The sequence below is a fragment of the Drosophila subobscura genome, chromosome O (assembly GCF_008121235.1).
Source record: "Drosophila subobscura isolate 14011-0131.10 chromosome O, UCBerk_Dsub_1.0, whole genome shotgun sequence".
Taxonomy (NCBI): Eukaryota; Metazoa; Arthropoda; class Insecta; order Diptera; family Drosophilidae; genus Drosophila; species Drosophila subobscura.
In genome coordinates, this window is record NC_048533.1 from 17,089,994 (window position 1) to 17,107,378 (window position 17,385).

Below are 17,385 nucleotides of genomic sequence, written 5' to 3' on the forward strand. Positions count from 1 at the left end.
TTTCAATTAGACATTAATACGCAGACATTTACGTTTTTATTACAATTTTTGGACTTAGTTGCTACATTAAGAGGATTAGAATATAATGTGATTATAATTGTTAAAGTATCTACACCATAGGATTGAAGTGTTCCAGTAGCATAAGCTGATACATTTGCACTGCCTCCGATTGTGTGTGGCCCAGCGGGAATGAGAGCGCAACAACCTCGTCAATTACTACATCAAATTAGGTACTAGTGCTACAATTGTTTGCCGGAACAAATGTTATTAGTTATCTGGACATTCTTTGGCGTTTGCTGGGCGAGACCAGCACCTGCGACGGCTGATGCGTGCCTGAGATGGCATCGAATATGCTCGTCTCCGAGCGCTGGTACTCGCTGCCAATGTTGTCCAGATTCAAGTCGGCGTCCAGCACCAACACCTGAAACAAAACACCAAAAAAATTGTAAATTTAGGCATCTCTTGAAACGATCGAGCGACTCACCTTGCATGCCTGCGTTCTGCGGTGATGTATGAGCCAATCCTCGTGCAGTTCGTGCAGCTCCTGGAGATACTTCAGGGGCACACAGCTCTCCTCGGAGCGAGCGCGTTGCCTGATGCGTTCGTGCGCCACTTCCGGGGATGTTCGCAAGTAGATGATGAGATCCGCCTGCACGTGGATGGACTCTTCGATGAACTTGTACCACTCCTGCAGCGTGTTGTACATGCCCGCCTCCAGCGACCCATTGCGATGCATATTCTCCACAAAGCAGTACCTAAGCGAGAAGGTTCAAACCGGATCTGCAGCGTGGGGAGCGCGGGTGCGGGTGTGAAGACTTACCGGGAGCTAAAAATGGAGCGCTCCATTATTTTTAGCTTCTTGTCGGTGGGCGCTGTGTGCGCTTGAAGCATGGTCAGCGTGACATAAGACTGAAAGGGCATTGCCCACTTCTTGGGCTCCTTGTACATCAACTCCAGCAGATTGACGCCGTTAACGTTGCGCCACTTCTCCACGGGCTCCGTGAGCAGGCAGATATCGTCCTTGTACTTCTCAAAGTGGTTCAGATAAGTGGTCTTGCCGCTGCCGATGTTGCCCTCGATGAGGACCGTGAAGGGCTGCGTTCCCTCGGCGAACTTCTTGCCCAGCCTGGCGCTGGCTGCTGCTGTGGACATCATGGCAGATAGGCTGCGATCTACGCCAGAAAAACAGGAGGGGAGTGAGTTATCTATTGTGCTGCTGGTAATTTCTGTTGCGGTGGCAGTGGCCAGATCACGTTTCGCGTCAAGAAAGAGCACTGTACTGTATGGCTGCTCGGAAAAAACTAACCACCAACGATTGTCTTTTGCCGCCGAAATGCCAAAAGGGCGGGAAAATGGACATTTGATAATTTGTTTACCAAATTATGAACAGCTGGTGGCTTGGAGTGGAGTGAAGGTAAGAGTTGCTTCGGATCAAAGTCAAACTAAAGTGGAAACTAATTAAATGCACATTTTTAATGAATTACCAATAAATCGTATTATTCCCATTTATTTAAATGCGCACTTAAGAGGGAATCCCAATGAAGTACAGATGATCTCCCACATCCGATCAATGGATATAGAAGTATCTATATAATGCAGATACTTAAATGCAAACACTTTGAAGCCAGACTCGCGTTTTTCTTGAAGGAACACGGTTTTAATTTCACAATAAATGCATTTGTTCGCATTTTATAAGCAAACAGCTGATTGGTCGATAGACGCGTGCTAAGAACTATTGCATTCAAATACCGACTACTTACAGCTGTTGCCGGCAAGCCTATCGACGGCAATTGTCATCTCCAAGACGCATTTTTATCAATACTTTCAGAAAATTGTAAATAAAAGAAGCAAACCGATTTTAAACGGACTCCTTTCGTCTGACACTTCCCCAGCATGTCTATTGAAATCGAATCAGCCGAGTGAGTACATAAACATTGCCCCAGTATGTCCTGCATGTGTAATTTGCCTTCCCACCCACTCCACACAGCGTGATTCGGCTCATCCAGCAGTACCTGAAGGAGTCCAATCTTATGAAGACGCTGCAGACCCTGCAGGTGAGTCCAACTACCCACCTCAACCAATATTTTTGCTACAAAGTTTTGGTATGACAGGAGGAAACCGGGGTCTCCCTTAACACAGTGGACAGCGTGGATGGCTTCGTCCAGGACATATCCAACGGTCACTGGGACACGGTGCTGAAGGTGACGCAATCGCTGAAACTGCCCGACAAGAAACTGCTCAATCTATATGAGCAAATCGTGCTGGAGTTGATAGAACTGCGGGAGCTGGGCGCCGCCCGCTCCTTGTTGCGGCAAACGGATCCCATGAGCATGTTGAAGCAGCAAGAGCCCGAGCGGTACATTCATTTGGGTATTGTATTAAATTTTGTGTTGCTCGGAGAAACGTCTAAGTGCGGATCTTTTTCAGAAAACATGTTGCAGCGTGCATACTTCGATCCCCGTGAGGCGTATGCGGAAGGCAGCAGCAAGGAGAAGCGCCGCACGGCCATCTCCCAGGAGCTGAGCGGTGAGGTGCATGTGGTGCCATCGTCCAGGCTCCTGGCCTTGCTGGGCCAAGCCCTGAAATGGCAACAGCACCAGGGGCTCCTTCCACCCGGCACCACAATCGATTTGTTCCGCGGCAAGGCGGCCATGAAAGATCAGGAGGAGGAAATGTATCCCACACAGCTGTTCCGGCAGATCAAGTTCGGGCAAAAGTCGCACGTGGAGTGTGCGCAGTTCTCGCCCGATGGCCAGTACCTGATAACTGGCAGTGTGGACGGTTTCCTGGAGGTATGGAACTTTACCACCGGCAAAGTGCGAAAGGATTTGAAGTACCAGGCGCAGGATCAGTTCATGATGATGGAGCAGGCTGTTCTGGCTCTGAACTTCTCGCGCGACTCTGAAATGGTGGCCTCGGGTGCCCAGGATGGCCAGATCAAGGTGTGGCGCATCATCACCGGCCAATGTCTGCGGAAGTTCGAGAAGGCCCACACCAAGGGAATCACCTGCCTGCAGTTCTCTCGCGATAACAGCCAGGTGCTGAGTGCCTCCTTCGACTACACGGTGCGACTGCACGGCCTGAAGTCGGGCAAGATGCTCAAGGAGTTCAAGGGCCACTCATCCTTTGTGAACGAGGCCACGTTCACGCCCGACGGCCACAGCGTACTCAGCGCTTCCTCCGATGGCACCGTCAAGGTTTGGTCCCTCAAAACCACAGAGTGCGTCGCCACCTACAAGCCGCTGGGCAATGAGCTGGCTGTCAACACTGTCCTCATCCTGCCCAAGAACCCCGAGCACTTTATCGTCTGCAACAGATCCAACACGGTGGTCATCATGAACATGCAGGGCCAAATTGTGCGATCGTTCTCGTCAGGTAAGCGCGAGGGTGGCGCATTCATCTCGGCCACGCTTTCGCCGCGCGGCGAGTTCATCTACTGTGCTGGCGAGGATCAGGTGCTCTACTGTTTCTCCGTCTCATCCGGCAAACTGGAGCGTACGCTGAATGTGAGTTTTTGCTGCCATGACACTCGTTTCTGGTCTCTGGTAAATACTTTCTTTATTCTCTTCCAGGTTCACGAAAAAGATGTCATTGGCCTGTCGCATCATCCGCATCAGAATCTACTGGCCAGCTACAGCGAGGATGGACTGCTGAAGCTGTGGAAGCCATAGATCATCTAAGCCTTTGCCCTTCTTGACTTTCTTTCGTATCTAGTTTTAGTTCCAAAATACACCTACTGCCCCCGATTACGATTACTTGAATTTTCGAGGTGTTTTCTTGGATTTACTCTTGCCCCCACATCAATATCTTCAATCATGTCTCTATATGCAACAAATTGACTTTAATTAAGCATTATGCAAAGCGACAACGACCAGGGCCCTAATCCGCAGAGCACAGAGTTTGCCTCAATTGCTGGCTCAGCGCTTAAATTAGTCGAGCAGCCACACTCAAGGGGTTCACTTGCAGTCAGCATGAAGAGCGACCAGATCATTGATAAAATACGCAACAAGCTAAAGGAATCGGACCCTGGACGGCGTACTGTAGTGAACACATTTCAGTTTAATTTTACCGACGCCGACGGCAAGCTCATCAAGAGCATGGGTGAGTGAGTGCCGGGCCATTGGTCAGACCAACGTTGACCGTCTCACTGTAGTCTTTGATTTCAAAGCCCTGAACATCTATGAGGGCAGTGCGGACAGTGCCGATGGACAGGTGACCATATCCGATGAGGATTTCTATCTGGTTGGCACCAAACAGAAGACTTTCCAGGAGATTTTACAGCAGGACAAGGCCACAATCGAGGGCGATGAACAGGCGATCAACAAAATGTTGGAGAAATTTCGCATAAATTCGCAGAATTGATCGGCCCAGATGCCATCTAAAATCATGTATTTAATCGTATTTCTATTTACCAAAATAAACTTTTTCTAATGTGAATAATTAAGTGGATTTATTGCCATTCGGTGGAAAGCATTCTGGGAGCATTCGTCCCACGCTAAAATACTCATGAGAAATGATTGAAAAATTGCTTGAGCATTTTGAAATTCAATTGGTTTTATTATTCATTTATTTAATTACCTTTATTTATATTTAATGTTAACATGGAATTGTTTTTGTAGGTGTTTCCCTTTTAATTTGAAATTTTTGGTTTCTTTGGCGTATTATTATTATTTTCAACTATTTGTTTGTCATTTGGCAAGACGCAACATTTGGTGCCAATGGGTGCGCCTGAGATTCTGAATTTGATTTCTGACTGCTGTTTGTGGTCTCGTCTCGGATTCGGATTTGAATATTTGTTTTGGACTCGTCTGTGTGTTGCCTGCCTGTGGCTTACTTTTAGGTTTAATTGTAAATTTAACATTTGCTCTTTTTGGGGTGTTTTAATTTAACTTTTTGTGTTACTTTACTTTAGTAAACGTTTTTTTTTTAATTTTAAAACATCTTTTTCTTGGGGGTAGGGGTTTCTCTTGGGGCTTGCTTGCTCGAACATTTTATTTGGCATTTCATTAGTTTTCTGCTTTAGTACTATTTCCTTTTTAATTTATTTTTAATTTGTTAATTTTTATTGCTAAAACACAAATTCCGATTTTGTTTATTAACTAATTGAATTGTTGGTTTCCGGGGTTCATCCTCCTTTTTTCTTATATTTGGTTTTATGCAATACAACAACAAAATTTGTACACTTAAACTAAAGTTTTTTTTATATGAATTATTTCTTAGGATTTACTTGATCATTATGCTTTTTTTATGCAACAATTTAACAACGTTTTACTTCATCAAGGTAATTGTATTTACTTTCTGTTTTACTCATTAATTATTTATTTTTCATTTTTGTTTTATTTTATTAATTTAGCATTTGTAACACCTACATACGTTTTTTATAAATGGTTTTTACGTTAAACGGTTTTAAGTTTCCTTCGCTGATTTAAGCCATTTTCATTAATTTCGAAAGTTTTCTGTTTTCTGTTGCAAAACGTACGTGCGCTATGAAACCAATACTTATTCTTTTTACTTTACGAAACATTAGGGAATTTACTATCGATTGAGAGAGCTCCAAAACGGAGGAAACTGACTGAACAAAACCGTTAAAAATTTACATACACTGAAATAATTACAATACAATAAAATATAACATTACCATAGAATAATAATAATAGTTGATGTAAACGTTTGCCGAATCTTGATTTGGCACAAAAGGAAATTAAATTTGAAATTGATTCCTCGAGTTTGGATTTGTGTTTAGTTCATTTTTGTTTAGCTTCTTGTATAATTTATTTTATTATTATCGTTCCCTTTAGCGTATACATTTTTATAAATATTTTGTTCGCCTTAAATGTTTATAAAAATGTGCTTAAATAGACAAAAATCTTTTCCCGAATTTATCCCGTTTCTCCAACCCATTTCCATTCCGCTTCTCCGTTCGTTTCTCGCATCAATTTACCATTTTTTTGGGGCCGCTAATTAATGTTTTTATTTAATTTGCTTCGCTTATAAACTCCTCGATCTAGCTTTATTTAACTCTGCGCTTTTATTCTTTGCTGGAAGATACAGTTTTGATAGTCACTAATTCTTTTTTTATTTATGCATTTTTCGCTCGCCTCTCGCCACTGCGGTTTTTGTTTCTTTGTCTCATTGTTTTGTATGTTTGTTTGATTTGTGTGTAGCCTTCAAGTGTCGAAGCTTTGTTGTACGTACAAAATGTGTAAATAAGGAGTCATGTCATGCGCATATGTTTAGGTAGTTAATTATTATTGTTTTATGCCCTTTAGTGTGTGTTTTGCTGCTGCCTCTATTCTGTATTGGTTTATCTATCGGTTCGCGAGAATGTGTATTCATTTATTTTGCGCCTACGCTCCATCGTCTCGCATTTGTTGTATAATTAATTCAATTTATGCTTTACCTAAATATTACTCGTATCAAATATAAAAATCAACAACTTTATTTTTATTTATTTTTTGGTTTTTGTTTTGGTTTCCCCTTGTCTGCGGTCTCTTGTGGCTATGAAAATGATCGTACTTCCGGCACTTCCTCTGCTTCTCGCTTTTTACACTCCTGCTGTCCGTCTCCTCCGCTCTTTCACATTCTCCTGCCATACGTATTTCGCTATGTGTATGTATAATATAGTATATTTAAATGTAGCTATTATTTGTTTGTTACTTCCTGCCTTCGCATCCTTCGTTTTACTTTCTGCTATTGAAACGCGCCTGGCTAATCTCGTGTTAATCGCAACTACAACATGTTCGCCCTACTGTACTTATATAGCGTCCATCGTTTGTTTCTCTTCATCATCCTCTAATTCCTACTACTCCTTCGCGCTTGGCTTGTTCATTAAATTTATGTCTTAATCAATTCGCATTTTTGCATAATTTCTTGTCTTTTAGGTATTGTTAACTTTTGAATTACTGTTTCTGTTTCCGTTTATGTTTATGTTTTCTGTTCTCTGTTCTGTCCAGTTATCGTTTATCTTGTCCACGTGTCCGTGTGTACGTATGTTTCTCTGTGTATCTGTGTACCAGTGTATGCACTACATGTATGTAAAACTACTTCACTTGCTCTGCAAAGTTGCTCTTCTGTTCGCCATTTACCTAGTTAGCCTTAGTCTAAATGCGTCTTAAAACCGAAACTGAAAGTCACGATAAAAATGCCTAAAAATGCTCTAAACCATCGTTAAACGTTCGCCATTTGGTTGACATGATCAATGTTGTCCTCATCGAAATGCACATCGTTGATGAATATGTCCGCAACCAGATCGTCCTCGTCCAAGTCCATATCATCATCGTCGTCATCCTCCCCGTTGGACATCAGGCCGTGTCCCATGTCCACACCGGCAATGCATATGTGTGGCGGCGGTGGCACACTCGTCGGCGGCAATGGCGCTGGTGGTATGATCAGATTACCGCTATTGATGCCATGCAAACTTCCCGCTATGCTAGCCCCGCCACTCTGCAAATGCCTCCGACTGGAGCTGAGACCCGCTGGAAAGCAAAAACTGGAGAGTTTTAGTCGAGGAAATTAATGGTAAGGTGTTTTAAAATGAAAGAAATTACCTGTAAACTAAAAATACTATAAAGAAAAACCAAAATCAAAGAAAACCTTAGAAGAGCATAATAATCAATCAAAATATAAGGGTTAGTCCCTGCGAAAGGGATTCTCGCACCACTCCCACTCAGCTTACCCGTTGCACTGGTCTGTGAGTCGTAGTGCGCATTCCGATGTAGTCCCAATTGGCGCACATGGTTCCTACGGTTTCTTCTGGAGTGACAGAGTGTGCATAGGAGACAGATTAGGGACAAGACGACGATTAGTGTTATTATAATTAGAACGTCGTGATCCGCCTCGGCCGCTTCCGTGGTACCTGTTAAGGTGGGGTTGGGATAGAGCAAGAGCATAGAGAAGATCATTTGTTAGTCCATATAAGGGAATACTTTAAAATTTAGTATTAAGACTAATATTAGTTATGTGTGTGTGTTTGTGTGGATTTCTAGTTAGAGGAGAAGTTTTGTGTGTGTGTTTCATGTGGTTTGTGACTCTGAACTTGATGTTCTTGTTCTGTTGTGGATGTGTCTGTGTGTCTGTGCAGTGGATTCGGATTCCTTTAGGCATTCCTTTAGTTTTAGGATTAGGTTAGACAGTTCAGTTTATCATAATTGGGCACCAGGAAGATATATTTATATACACATACTTCTGTGTTATGCAGTGCGATATTGAGCGGAAAGGTGCAGAACATAAAGAAGCCAGAACGAAAGAGGGAAAACCACATGCGGTGAACAAAACAAAAACTCGGAGCAACTCAAACACTCTCACAATGCGATCGAAATGGTAACTGAAAGATGCAACAAAAGAGGAAACTTCGGATGATCTCGGCTGTAGACAATCTACCAGGGTTGGGGCTGGCGTCTTTGGTAGTAGTTCTAAGGGTAGTTCTAGTGAAACTTTACTTGGATTGAATATTGTGCATGTCATGAGCGTGGGCTTTGTGGGCGTGTCGTGGGCGTGGATTTGAACGTGGACGTGTTTAAAACGATTGATTTGTTTGGTAGACAAGCTTATGCAGAACTCACGTGTTAAATGTGACCAGAGATAGAGACAGAGTATTTCTTTTTTTATAGCTTATGTATTAGTTTAGAGTTAATATTTGGTTTTTTTTTTTGGTTCGCCTCGTTTCTTGTTGGAAAAAATGAGTAAAAATTCTTGCTAGCAGAATGTTTCTTCTTTTTTTTGTATAATAATTTTTTGATTCTCGTGGCACTTGCAATTCCGAATTGAAAATTTTGATTTTCTTACTGATTCTCAGGTTTTATTTTGTTTAGTTGTACGTATTAAACACTAATGCCATAATTGCTAAAACAAGTGTCTGTAGAAATGTGGGCAGATGCGTGGAATTGGCGTCACCTGTGTCACCAAAGGGTTAGGTTGTGGGGGTTTCGATTTCAAATTTAAGTACAGATGTTTTTATATTTGTTGTTATTGGTAGACAAAAGAAAGAACAGAGAGAAATATAGGTAGAATTAGACAAGTAGAGGAGAGAGAGATAGAGAGAGAGAGAAAGAGAGTGAGAGTTTTAGTGTGGGCGTGGCTGTAGAAATTTGCAGCGACTGAAAGTGTTGGATGCCATACGAGTGGGTTTTTTGCGGTGTGTGTTCGAGTGTGTGAATACTGCTACCAAGTGGAAGAGATATTGAAATATATATTGAGTTCAGTATAGAGAGAGAGAGTGTGAGATGTATGCATGGCTTGATGGCTGGGTCAGAGGATCGTGGAGCACCCTAAGCTAACCAGGAACTATGTACAAAAGTCTGGCCATTGAAATGAATAAAACATAAAAACAGCTAGTAAAAATTTACGAGTACATATGTAAGTGCAATTATTTATACTTAGAGAGAGTTAGAGAGAGAGAGAAGTCTGATTTGGCCTCGATATAGTATGTATTTTTAGTCGTTACATTTAGGTTAGTATATGGATTATCAAGTAGTTTTTTAGTGATTAACGTTTTTGCAAGTGTTTCGTCGGGTTCAAGTTTTCATTGCTTATCAAAACGAAAACATAAACTTTAATGGAAAATATATTATACACAAGAATGTTGCTCAAGGACCCACTCCAGTCCAACAGTCCATGAGCGGGCAAAAATCAAACCAAAAACCAAAAACGAAATGAAACAAGTTACAAGTAATTGTCCCCATGGACACACTGGAAACACAAACACGAAATAAAATCGAGAACGGAAACGTAAACGTAAACCTAGTCAAAGGAGGCAAATAAAAATTGAACTGAACCGTTCGACTCACTCACGACTCACAGTGCAATTCGTCACTATCGTCGCCGGGACCGCAGTTCTTGACACCGTCGCACCGCAGCTTGTCCGAGATGCAGTAGCCGGCGCCGCACTGGAAGTGGTACGTGGACTCGCAGTGCAGGCCCACAGATGGCGGACCCGGACCCGAGTCCTGTATCTCAGTCCACACAATGCGAAAGCCCTAAGCAGACAGAGAAGATTGTCAGTTTGGATTCTTATTTGTGCTAAAATCTCCATGGCTCACCTGTGCACCTACGGTCTTGTCGCTGGTGGTGAAGCTGATGCGCGCCGTCTGGCCCGTGGAGGTGTAGTGCCAGTACTCGATGGGCGGCTTCTCGCCGCACAACTCCATCGGCGGTTGATCAGAGTCCACATTCATCCACAGTCTCAGCACAGCCGCAGGACAGCCGCGATCTGAAAGGCAAACGATTGAAGAAACAAACGAAAATTGAATAGATTTGTAAACTCACTTGCTGGATCTCCTTCGAGACCGAACTGCTCAAAGTGAATGGATAACTTGTAGCCTGGTCGAGCGGTCATCACCCAATTGCAGGCATTGGAGGCCAGGCCACGGCCAGGAGCCTTGTAGCCCGCTGGCCAGTTGGGGGATGTGATGATGCCAGAGTCCTCGTTGCTGAAGTTGCCGCCGCAGTCGCCGGCATCCGATTTGGCCGACTCGAAGAAGTAGCGCGCCTTGAAGCCGCTGGCCACGCTCTCCTGGTCCGTGTGCAGCGTAATGCGCAGCCCCACAGCGCCGCGGGGGCTCTCGACGGGTCCGGGTGCTGTCAGGCCACAGTAGCGGCCCAGCAGGCGATCGTTGTTGTCCCGATAGACGACATACATCTCCAGCCAATCCTCAAAGCAGGCGCCCGAACTGCAAGGCAATCACTCTTAGATTCAATCCCAGAAAGGATAATGCGGAGGTTTCTTACCCATACGCTCCAGCCGTGGCATTCGCATTGTTGTCTGCCTTGATCTTGAAGTGATCGAATACAATGGTCACCTGCTCATTGGCCTCGGCCAGGAACAGATACGAGCAGTTCGTGTCCGAGGGATAGTTGGAGGGATACCGTGGACTGTTCAGCTCTCCGCGCTTCTTCGAGCTGCTCACGTACGTGAAGCTGCAGGTGCCATCCGGGGCCGCGGTGCCGGGTATCTTGTACTCCGTCTCGAAGGTGTACTTGCCCTTGAAGCCACGACCCTGCAGCTCACCGGAGCTGAAGACCATGGCCAAGCGCGGTCCCTCGCTGATCACGCGCTGCGTCTCATTGCCACAGAGTTCATAGTCGAATTTGTCGTAGGCATCGGCAGTCTCCTGTCCCTTCAGATAGATCTTCAGATAGCCATCAGTGCAGTTGGATCTGTTTGAAAGACAATTAAAGGATTACTTATGCTTGAGGGAATGTTTTTGCTTAGCTAAATGCTCTTACTCGCTCTTGTCTTTGTGGCTAACTTGTGGTATGTTGAAAGTGCTGGTAAACTCGAGGCGCACACGCTCCAGATGCTGTGCATCCTGCATGCCATAGATGAAATATCTAAACGATAATGAACACCATTACAAATAGTACTTTCCTTTTCCCCCCATTCTGTTGATTACTCACCTACACACAGTTTTTGGTATATAGGGATAGGGATAGTTGGGGGAGAGCACAAAGCCGGTCGACTCCTTTTTCGATAAAATCTTTTGATCACATTCTGAGCCACGTATGTGAATGCCATCATTTTCACCTGATGTACAGTAGTAATTTGTTGTTGCATTTTACATTTTGGTAATTGTTTAGCAGTGTTTTTGAAAGAGCAGTCAGATCAGTTCAGATTATAGTAGAGCAGAGAGCAGAGTACATCAGATAGCGTAGAGGAGGGAGACAGAGATTCGTTTTGAAGTAGAGAGAGAAAGTTGTTGTGGAAGGTTAAAAATTTGTTCAGAGTTTTGTTGTTTCAATTGGTTTGGGAAATCAAAAGCAAACAAAAAATGCACCAAAAAGGAACAAAGCCAGGGTGGAAAGGGTGGTAACAAGCACATACAAATAGCTGTTAAATGCTCAGCTTTCTGGTAACCATTTTGTGGCGTGTGCGCCTAAAAGTATGCAGCGCATCCCCGGCTGACCGCACAAAATGGTTGCCAGTGGGGATTGTTTACAACTGAAATGATTGATAAAACAATTGCAGTTAGATGGGTAGCATGTAGTGGGTACTTACGTATAAAATCTAATTTAACAAAACCCTCGCTAAATTCATAAAATCCTTTAAAGCCACGATTCTGGGTATTTGCGGTGCGCGGTAACGTATAAAAATGAACAAAAAGGCTCGACTCGCTCGAATACAAAACTAAGTTTCTTTGCTGTCCGCAATATGTACCGATTAATGCTGACGAATTATCTGGGCCATCGTACACTTTCACATAGTCAAATGGGCAGCTGTTTTCATGTTGTTCAGGTTTTATTTTTCAGGTAATTTTAGAGTTGGAAAGCAAATTGGATAGATAGAAAATTGGTTTTTGTTTAGAGATATTTCATAGTCGAATGAGAGTAAATTTGTGGATACAGATTACAGATTAAGAATGTTGTATGTGTGTGTGTGGTGTGTGTGGTGTGTGCGGCTGCCAATCAAAGCAAACTCTTCAAAGAACTTGCTTTGATCTTGACTTGTTAGCGGGTGGTGGTGGGATGGTGTCTGTCATTAGAGGTACTCACTGTGGTCCACCAAAAAATAGATCAAAATCACGAAACTCTAATCTAACTCTCTGATTCGATTCACCAAGAAACTGATATGTGCACGACATATCCTTCGGATAGGCACCTGGATAGGTTGGCGATATGAGCGTACCGGTCTTATTCACACTCATGCTCGGCGTTATCGTGTAGGAACATGGCGATCCCGCAATGGGTATGCCAATTTCATATTCCGCTTTTATCAAGGAATAATCACAATAAGTTTAGTTATTTATTTGCCTTTAGTTGAGCCTTGTTTGTGGGACTACTTACATGCATTTATAAACCTAAACGTGCCCTCGAACAGGTCGGTGGACACGTTCTTGTTGCTAAAAAATGAAATGACGACGGCTCGGTACATGGAAATGCGACGACGCGGCGGTATGGAGCCACAATACCGACCACCGAATGGTGAATTGATAAGCTCCGCAGGCTCTGACGACTGCACCTCCGAGTAAATATCCATGTACTCATGAACACAGCTGAAAGTAGAGAAAAACCAAAGGTTATTTTTTGTTTTAATGATTGATTGTCTAGGGCTTACCTTGGTAATTCACCGACGGCCGAACCGCTGCATAAATTGAATTGAATATTAAATATTTAATGAGAATTGATTTAGATTTCAACAATTATTGTTGTTCACTTACTCTGGTGGACTTCCTCTTAAACTAAACGATTTAAAAACTACTTCGACACGCTGGCCAGGTCCTGCTAGGAAAGTGTAGAGGCATTGGCGCGAATGATTGCGGTGATTGTGCAGCAGCGGGGCCGAGAAGGTGCCATTCTGTGGCCCACCAATCCGCGACACAAATGTCTGATCACACTCTGCAGAAAGAGAGAGTGAAAGAGAGAGAGAGAGAGAACAAACGGCAAAGTTTGCAGGCGGTTGGGCCATTGATAAGTGGTTTTATTTTAAGGATTCTGTTGCTAAGTGGTTAGACATTGACACTCACGCACACAGATCAATGCAAAACACATACACATGTACAGAACGAAGCGGCAGAACAACATAAGAGCATCTCAGTGTGTAACTTTGTGAGTGTGTGTGTCCGTATCTGTGTGTGTTATTGCAATTTACAACTAGCAAGCGATTGGGTTGGGTTTGGTTGGGAGGTTAGTTTTGTCAACTAAGATAACTTTCAACTACTGGGATAGACACTAAAATGTAACTGCTAACTACTGGCACAGACACACACGCACAACCCAACATACACACACGTACAGGAACGCACACAAAGATACACATCGAGAGCGAGAGAGTGTGTGACAGACAGAGAGAGAGTGAGAGAGAGAGACAGTGAGAGATGAGACGCCACCTACTTGGCGATTTCGTGGGTCGCGACGACACCTCCAAATATGCCACCACGGGCTGCATCCAAGGCTCGCCATCACCGCCAGACGATGGCTCTAAGTGAGCAATGCCTGCCCCTGCAGGGGAGTGGTTGGGTAGTCAAGTGGTGGGTGTATTGTGGGTGGTGTGGCAGGTGGGAGACAAATATACATACACAATGTTAATGGTTTCGATTTGCATGACAATTGCGCTGAATTATGATTTACTGGGGCACTGTGTCGCGGTCCTGATGCTTAACATGGAAATGCGCTTCTCGACTCTATGACAAGCTGTCTTAATGCTCGTTTATTTTGTCTCTAACTAATGTAGCTCCCATCACCTAAGTTTGGTTGTGGCTGTGGGTTGGTACTCGTAGCTAACATGTTATTAGCAACTTTGATAATGCAACTTAAAAAGGAAATTCATGTACTCTCCACAGGCGCAAGCCAGAGAGAAAGAGAGAGCGGGTGGGTGTGTACCTCAGCCAGCGGAAATTATTCAGAGCTTTTGCTGCATACACACTATGAAATCCCCTGCCAAAACTTTCCGCCTTTAAGCCTTGGCCTCCCGTCAGATTTCAGCGTTCTTTATGGACTACATTTTGATGGACATCAAATGTAATTGCTATGAAATGTTCTACGCTTCTGGCAGAACATTAACCAATGCCTTGCGGGCACTCCCTTCCAATTAAATTAAATTCAGTTTGGAGCACATAATAAATGAGCGCATCGAGCTGGGGGCAGGCAGCGCGGGTTTTATTCTGGCTTTTGTGGCTGCCCGGATGGTGCCCCTGCTGCGCCACGTTGCAGTTGCGGTTGTCTAACATTTGTAGTTTCTTTTTGGGGTGAAAATCAAATTTGGCAGAGTGATAAATGGAAGCGAAATGTAGCTAAATGTTGGCAGCTAAACCATCGACACACAATTCCCACATAATTCTCGTATTTATGCTGCCAAATGGCAATCCGTTTAGGCTAGCGAGCTCCGATGGTATTTGTTTTGTGGCTGGATCGTAAATATAGACAGAATGCTCCGATAAATCTGCAGTTGCTAACATCATGCCAACAGCTGTTCGGTTGTCACGGTGCCAGCGATCTAGTTGATAATCCCTCTAGCCATAACTCTTTAATTTAATTATGTGAGAGGACATTTTGTGTGGAATGCAGTTTGAAAAACAGCAAAATAAATGGCGTTCCGTGTAAAAGTTTGCTCATTAAAATGAGAGCGGATTTGTGTGGCAAACACAAACACACATGCACAGATACTACACGCAAACACACACACACGCACACACATGGAAGGAGGGGAGTGTGGGGGGAGGTCTCGCGTTGCGTGCAGCGTCCCAAGGCCTGGCTACAGCAGCAAAAAGCACTCTGGGGCGGACCCGGGGCGGTAACAATGACAACCGCAGCAGCCCAGAATGCTGGTAACCGGAAACTGGCAGAGCCAAATCCAAAGCCCGCCCCCACCGCCCCTCCGTCGAATGACAATGCGCAGTAAAGTGTCAATAAATTTTATGCAGACGCCATTTGCATTCAGCCATAAATATTTTTGTTGTGTTCCGCCACGCTCGGCCGTGTTGTCCCTCGGTGTGGCATTTGTTTTCTTGTTCAACTGCCACCCCGCAACATCCCACCCGGTCCCCTGTCATTATGTTAATTTACACCTTTTGTGTGTGCCACTGGCCAGAACTCGGTTTCCATGCCGAGCAGCAGAACAATGCATAAAAACTGCAACCAGCTTTTAATTGCGTATTGTAAAAACAAACTGAGAAGCTGCCAAATGGCGGCAGCACTTTCCTCGTTTCAATTGTGTTCTGCTAAATGTATTTACCGCCAGACTAAGCAGCTGTAATCGCCACGGGAGTGGAGGGGAGATCCTTCTGAATCGAGCTGAGGTTTGGGTGCAGCCGCAACTTTGGTGTGTGGCACAAATTGCGCCCAAAGGATGCGTGCCACAAAGCGTCGGGAGACCGAGACACAAGCCCATAATGATGGCCATGACGAAGATGTTACACAGCCCAGAGGGTTTGTGTGTCTCCAAGGGAGCTCTTAATAGCCCAAAACTTTCCCACACATGTGCTGTCAGGCGACAAAGCTACAGAGAAGAGATTTCTCAATAATTCTCTGGAATTTCAACATTACTTTAATCATTTAGATGAAGAGTTGGCTTCCAAGCAGCAGAATTATTTAGCGATGGGCATAAACTTTAACTGGAATTCATAATTAGCATTCTGATGATTCCCCTAGCCATAATTAATGGCAATTTCTGTTTTCACTTTGTCGGAATATCAGCTAAACTTTGCTCCAACAAAACTTGAACTCTTTTGCGAGTAAATCAACTTTTTCGTTGCTGTTGGAGGAAACTCTTGCAAACAATGGAGCGCAGCTTTAAGCCAGCTAAAATCAAGAGTTTGCTCTGATTTAAAGTTTTGCCCATTGCGAATTTTGTTGAACAGAGTTTGGGGGCTGCTGAAATCACTTTCTTTTCTTTTGCTGCTGCTTTGCATTCAGAGGTGACACTTTTGTCGCCTTTTGCACATATAATCTTTAGTGGGTCTGTCTGTCTGTCTACGACAGGCTCTTCTTAGGCCTCCATTCTCCACTGCTGTCTCAGTCTCCCCCTGAAAGTGTCTGCCTGCGTTTCCTGCTCGAGAACACACTTCTTGAAAATTTAATGGCTGCCACTGCTGTTGGCACTTACACGGTTGCCCGCTGAGCCTGTCTGCCAGTGCTCTCCCTCATGCTCAAACCGCAGGCCCCCCAATTTCCACATTTCCATTCTCATTCCGCAGCCTCGGCATGCCTCCACCCCCGTCTGACACCACAGTCGAAGGGGCTCATGTTACAGACAATTTGCGTTAAATTTACAAGCACAAGTACAGAATTCGCCAAATGCCAGGCCAGAACCAAGAAAACCCGCCCGAGATGATGGCACCAGCACCTTATGTTGTTTTATTTTGCGATGGCGTGCCGCTCCCAGGACGATGGCAACGGCAACGGCAACGGCAATAGCAATTAAAGTGGATTTTCATGAAAATTAGTTTTCCTAATAGTTTATTTTGGCCCAGGAATAAAATCATGGCGATAAAGTGCGTTGATTAAGCCAGAGGAGCTGAAGAGCAGACGAGCACAGGTGAGAGGCCAGGACGATGATGGGCTCTTACAACTAGGATAAGCATCTTCGACACAGCTGCCTGTCATGGCTTTGGCTTTGGTTTTGGGGCATAATTATGCATATTATGTTGCACGGGGCTTGAGTGCATATTTGTGTTAGCTATCAGGTAAATTGTGTCTAATTTATTGCCAATTAAATGGGTGATTAAATTCGAGTGATTATGGCAAGGCGCCGCACGTTAATGGGGGGGCCTTGGCGAATGGGTTAAATAATTAATTAAAATCACTCATAAGCTCGAGTTGCTCGCGATTTTTAAGTGGATTTGAGTAGAGGGTAACATGGTAAAGGATAAGTAGCCATATCTTAGGAGTTATTTTTGATATTCTTAGTTTTCTATTCACTCTTTATTTTATGTCACGCATAGGAACCAATTCTAG

General features: G+C 44.1%; 4 protein-coding genes across 14 annotated transcripts in view; 2 read left to right on the plus strand and 2 right to left on the minus strand.

Annotated features, from left to right (window-relative positions):
* Nucleotides 1-3: 3 nt before the first annotated feature.
* Nucleotides 4-1,681, minus strand: LOC117898444 (deoxynucleoside kinase). The gene is made up of 4 exons (XM_034807849.1): nt 1,485-1,681; nt 821-1,172; nt 485-755; nt 4-421 (listed from the first exon to the last, which is right to left on the minus strand). Exons 1-4 carry the CDS (start codon nt 1,504-1,506, stop codon nt 272-274), a joined length of 795 nt encoding a protein of 264 aa, XP_034663740.1. The 5' UTR covers nt 1,507-1,681; the 3' UTR covers nt 4-271.
* An 84-nt stretch (nt 1,682-1,765) lies between these two features.
* On the plus strand, nt 1,766-3,746 carry LOC117898440 (WD40 repeat-containing protein SMU1). The gene is made up of 5 exons (XM_034807845.1): nt 1,766-1,919; nt 1,988-2,054; nt 2,112-2,370; nt 2,428-3,506; nt 3,573-3,746. The coding sequence occupies exons 1-5, from the start codon at nt 1,894-1,896 to the stop codon at nt 3,669-3,671; spliced, it is 1,530 nt and encodes a 509-aa protein (XP_034663736.1). The 5' UTR covers nt 1,766-1,893; the 3' UTR covers nt 3,672-3,746.
* LOC117898445 lies at nt 3,720-4,437 on the plus strand. 2 transcript variants are annotated; one of them, XM_034807850.1, is made up of 2 exons: nt 3,720-4,101; nt 4,154-4,437. In XM_034807850.1, exons 1-2 carry the CDS (start codon nt 3,855-3,857, stop codon nt 4,360-4,362), a joined length of 456 nt encoding a protein of 151 aa, XP_034663741.1. In that variant the 5' UTR covers nt 3,720-3,854; the 3' UTR covers nt 4,363-4,437. The 2 variants fall into 2 exon arrangements, with proteins under 2 accessions (XP_034663741.1, XP_034663743.1); XM_034807852.1 differs by having other exon boundaries at nt 4,169-4,437.
* Nucleotides 4,438-5,936: 1,499 nt separating this feature from the next.
* The window catches only part of LOC117898436 (cubilin), a 41,764-nt gene continuing 30,315 nt past the window's right edge, over nt 5,937-17,385 (minus strand). For 2 of the 10 annotated variants that reach the window (XM_034807832.1, XM_034807831.1), the window contains 14 exons: nt 13,825-13,932; nt 13,152-13,329; nt 13,049-13,075; nt 12,778-12,986; nt 12,487-12,700; nt 11,993-12,210; nt 11,395-11,521; nt 11,224-11,328; nt 10,726-11,154; nt 10,264-10,667; nt 10,038-10,207; nt 9,797-9,974; nt 7,676-7,855; nt 5,937-7,475 (listed from right to left, as the gene is read on the minus strand). In XM_034807832.1, coding sequence (XP_034663723.1) covers nt 7,168-7,475; nt 7,676-7,855; nt 9,797-9,974; nt 10,038-10,207; nt 10,264-10,667; nt 10,726-11,154; nt 11,224-11,328; nt 11,395-11,521; nt 11,993-12,210; nt 12,487-12,700; nt 12,778-12,986; nt 13,049-13,075; nt 13,152-13,329; nt 13,825-13,932 — 2,855 coding nt within the window. In that variant the 3' untranslated portion in view covers nt 5,937-7,167. Of the gene's footprint in view, nt 7,476-7,547; nt 7,594-7,675; nt 7,856-8,795; nt 8,893-9,789; nt 9,975-10,037; nt 10,208-10,263; nt 10,668-10,725; nt 11,155-11,223; nt 11,329-11,394; nt 11,522-11,992; nt 12,211-12,486; nt 12,701-12,777; nt 12,987-13,048; nt 13,076-13,151; nt 13,330-13,824; nt 13,933-17,385 lie in introns of those variants that run through there. The other 8 variants (XM_034807833.1, XM_034807834.1, XM_034807835.1 and 5 more) reach the window with 7 other exon arrangements.

Coding starts and splice junctions, on each gene's coding strand:
- LOC117898444 (XM_034807849.1), bottom strand. CDS start 1,506: ATGGGAATAATACGATTTATTG. Junction 1,173..1,484: donor GGGAATAATACGATTTATTG/GTAATTCATTAA, acceptor TTTCTGGCGTAG/ATCGCAGCCTATCTGCCATG. Junction 756..820: donor CGCTCCATTTTTAGCTCCCG/GTAAGTCTTCAC, acceptor CTTCTCGCTTAG/GTACTGCTTTGTGGAGAATA.
- LOC117898440 (XM_034807845.1), top strand. CDS start 1,894: ATGTCTATTGAAATCGAATCAGCCGA. Junction 1,920..1,987: donor ATTGAAATCGAATCAGCCGA/GTGAGTACATAA, acceptor CACTCCACACAG/CGTGATTCGGCTCATCCAGC. Junction 3,507..3,572: donor AACTGGAGCGTACGCTGAAT/GTGAGTTTTTGC, acceptor ATTCTCTTCCAG/GTTCACGAAAAAGATGTCAT.
- LOC117898445 (XM_034807850.1), top strand. CDS start 3,855: ATGCAAAGCGACAACGACCAGGGCCCTAATCCGCAGAGCACAGAGTTT. Junction 4,102..4,153: donor CAAGCTCATCAAGAGCATGG/GTGAGTGAGTGC, acceptor GTCTCACTGTAG/TCTTTGATTTCAAAGCCCTG.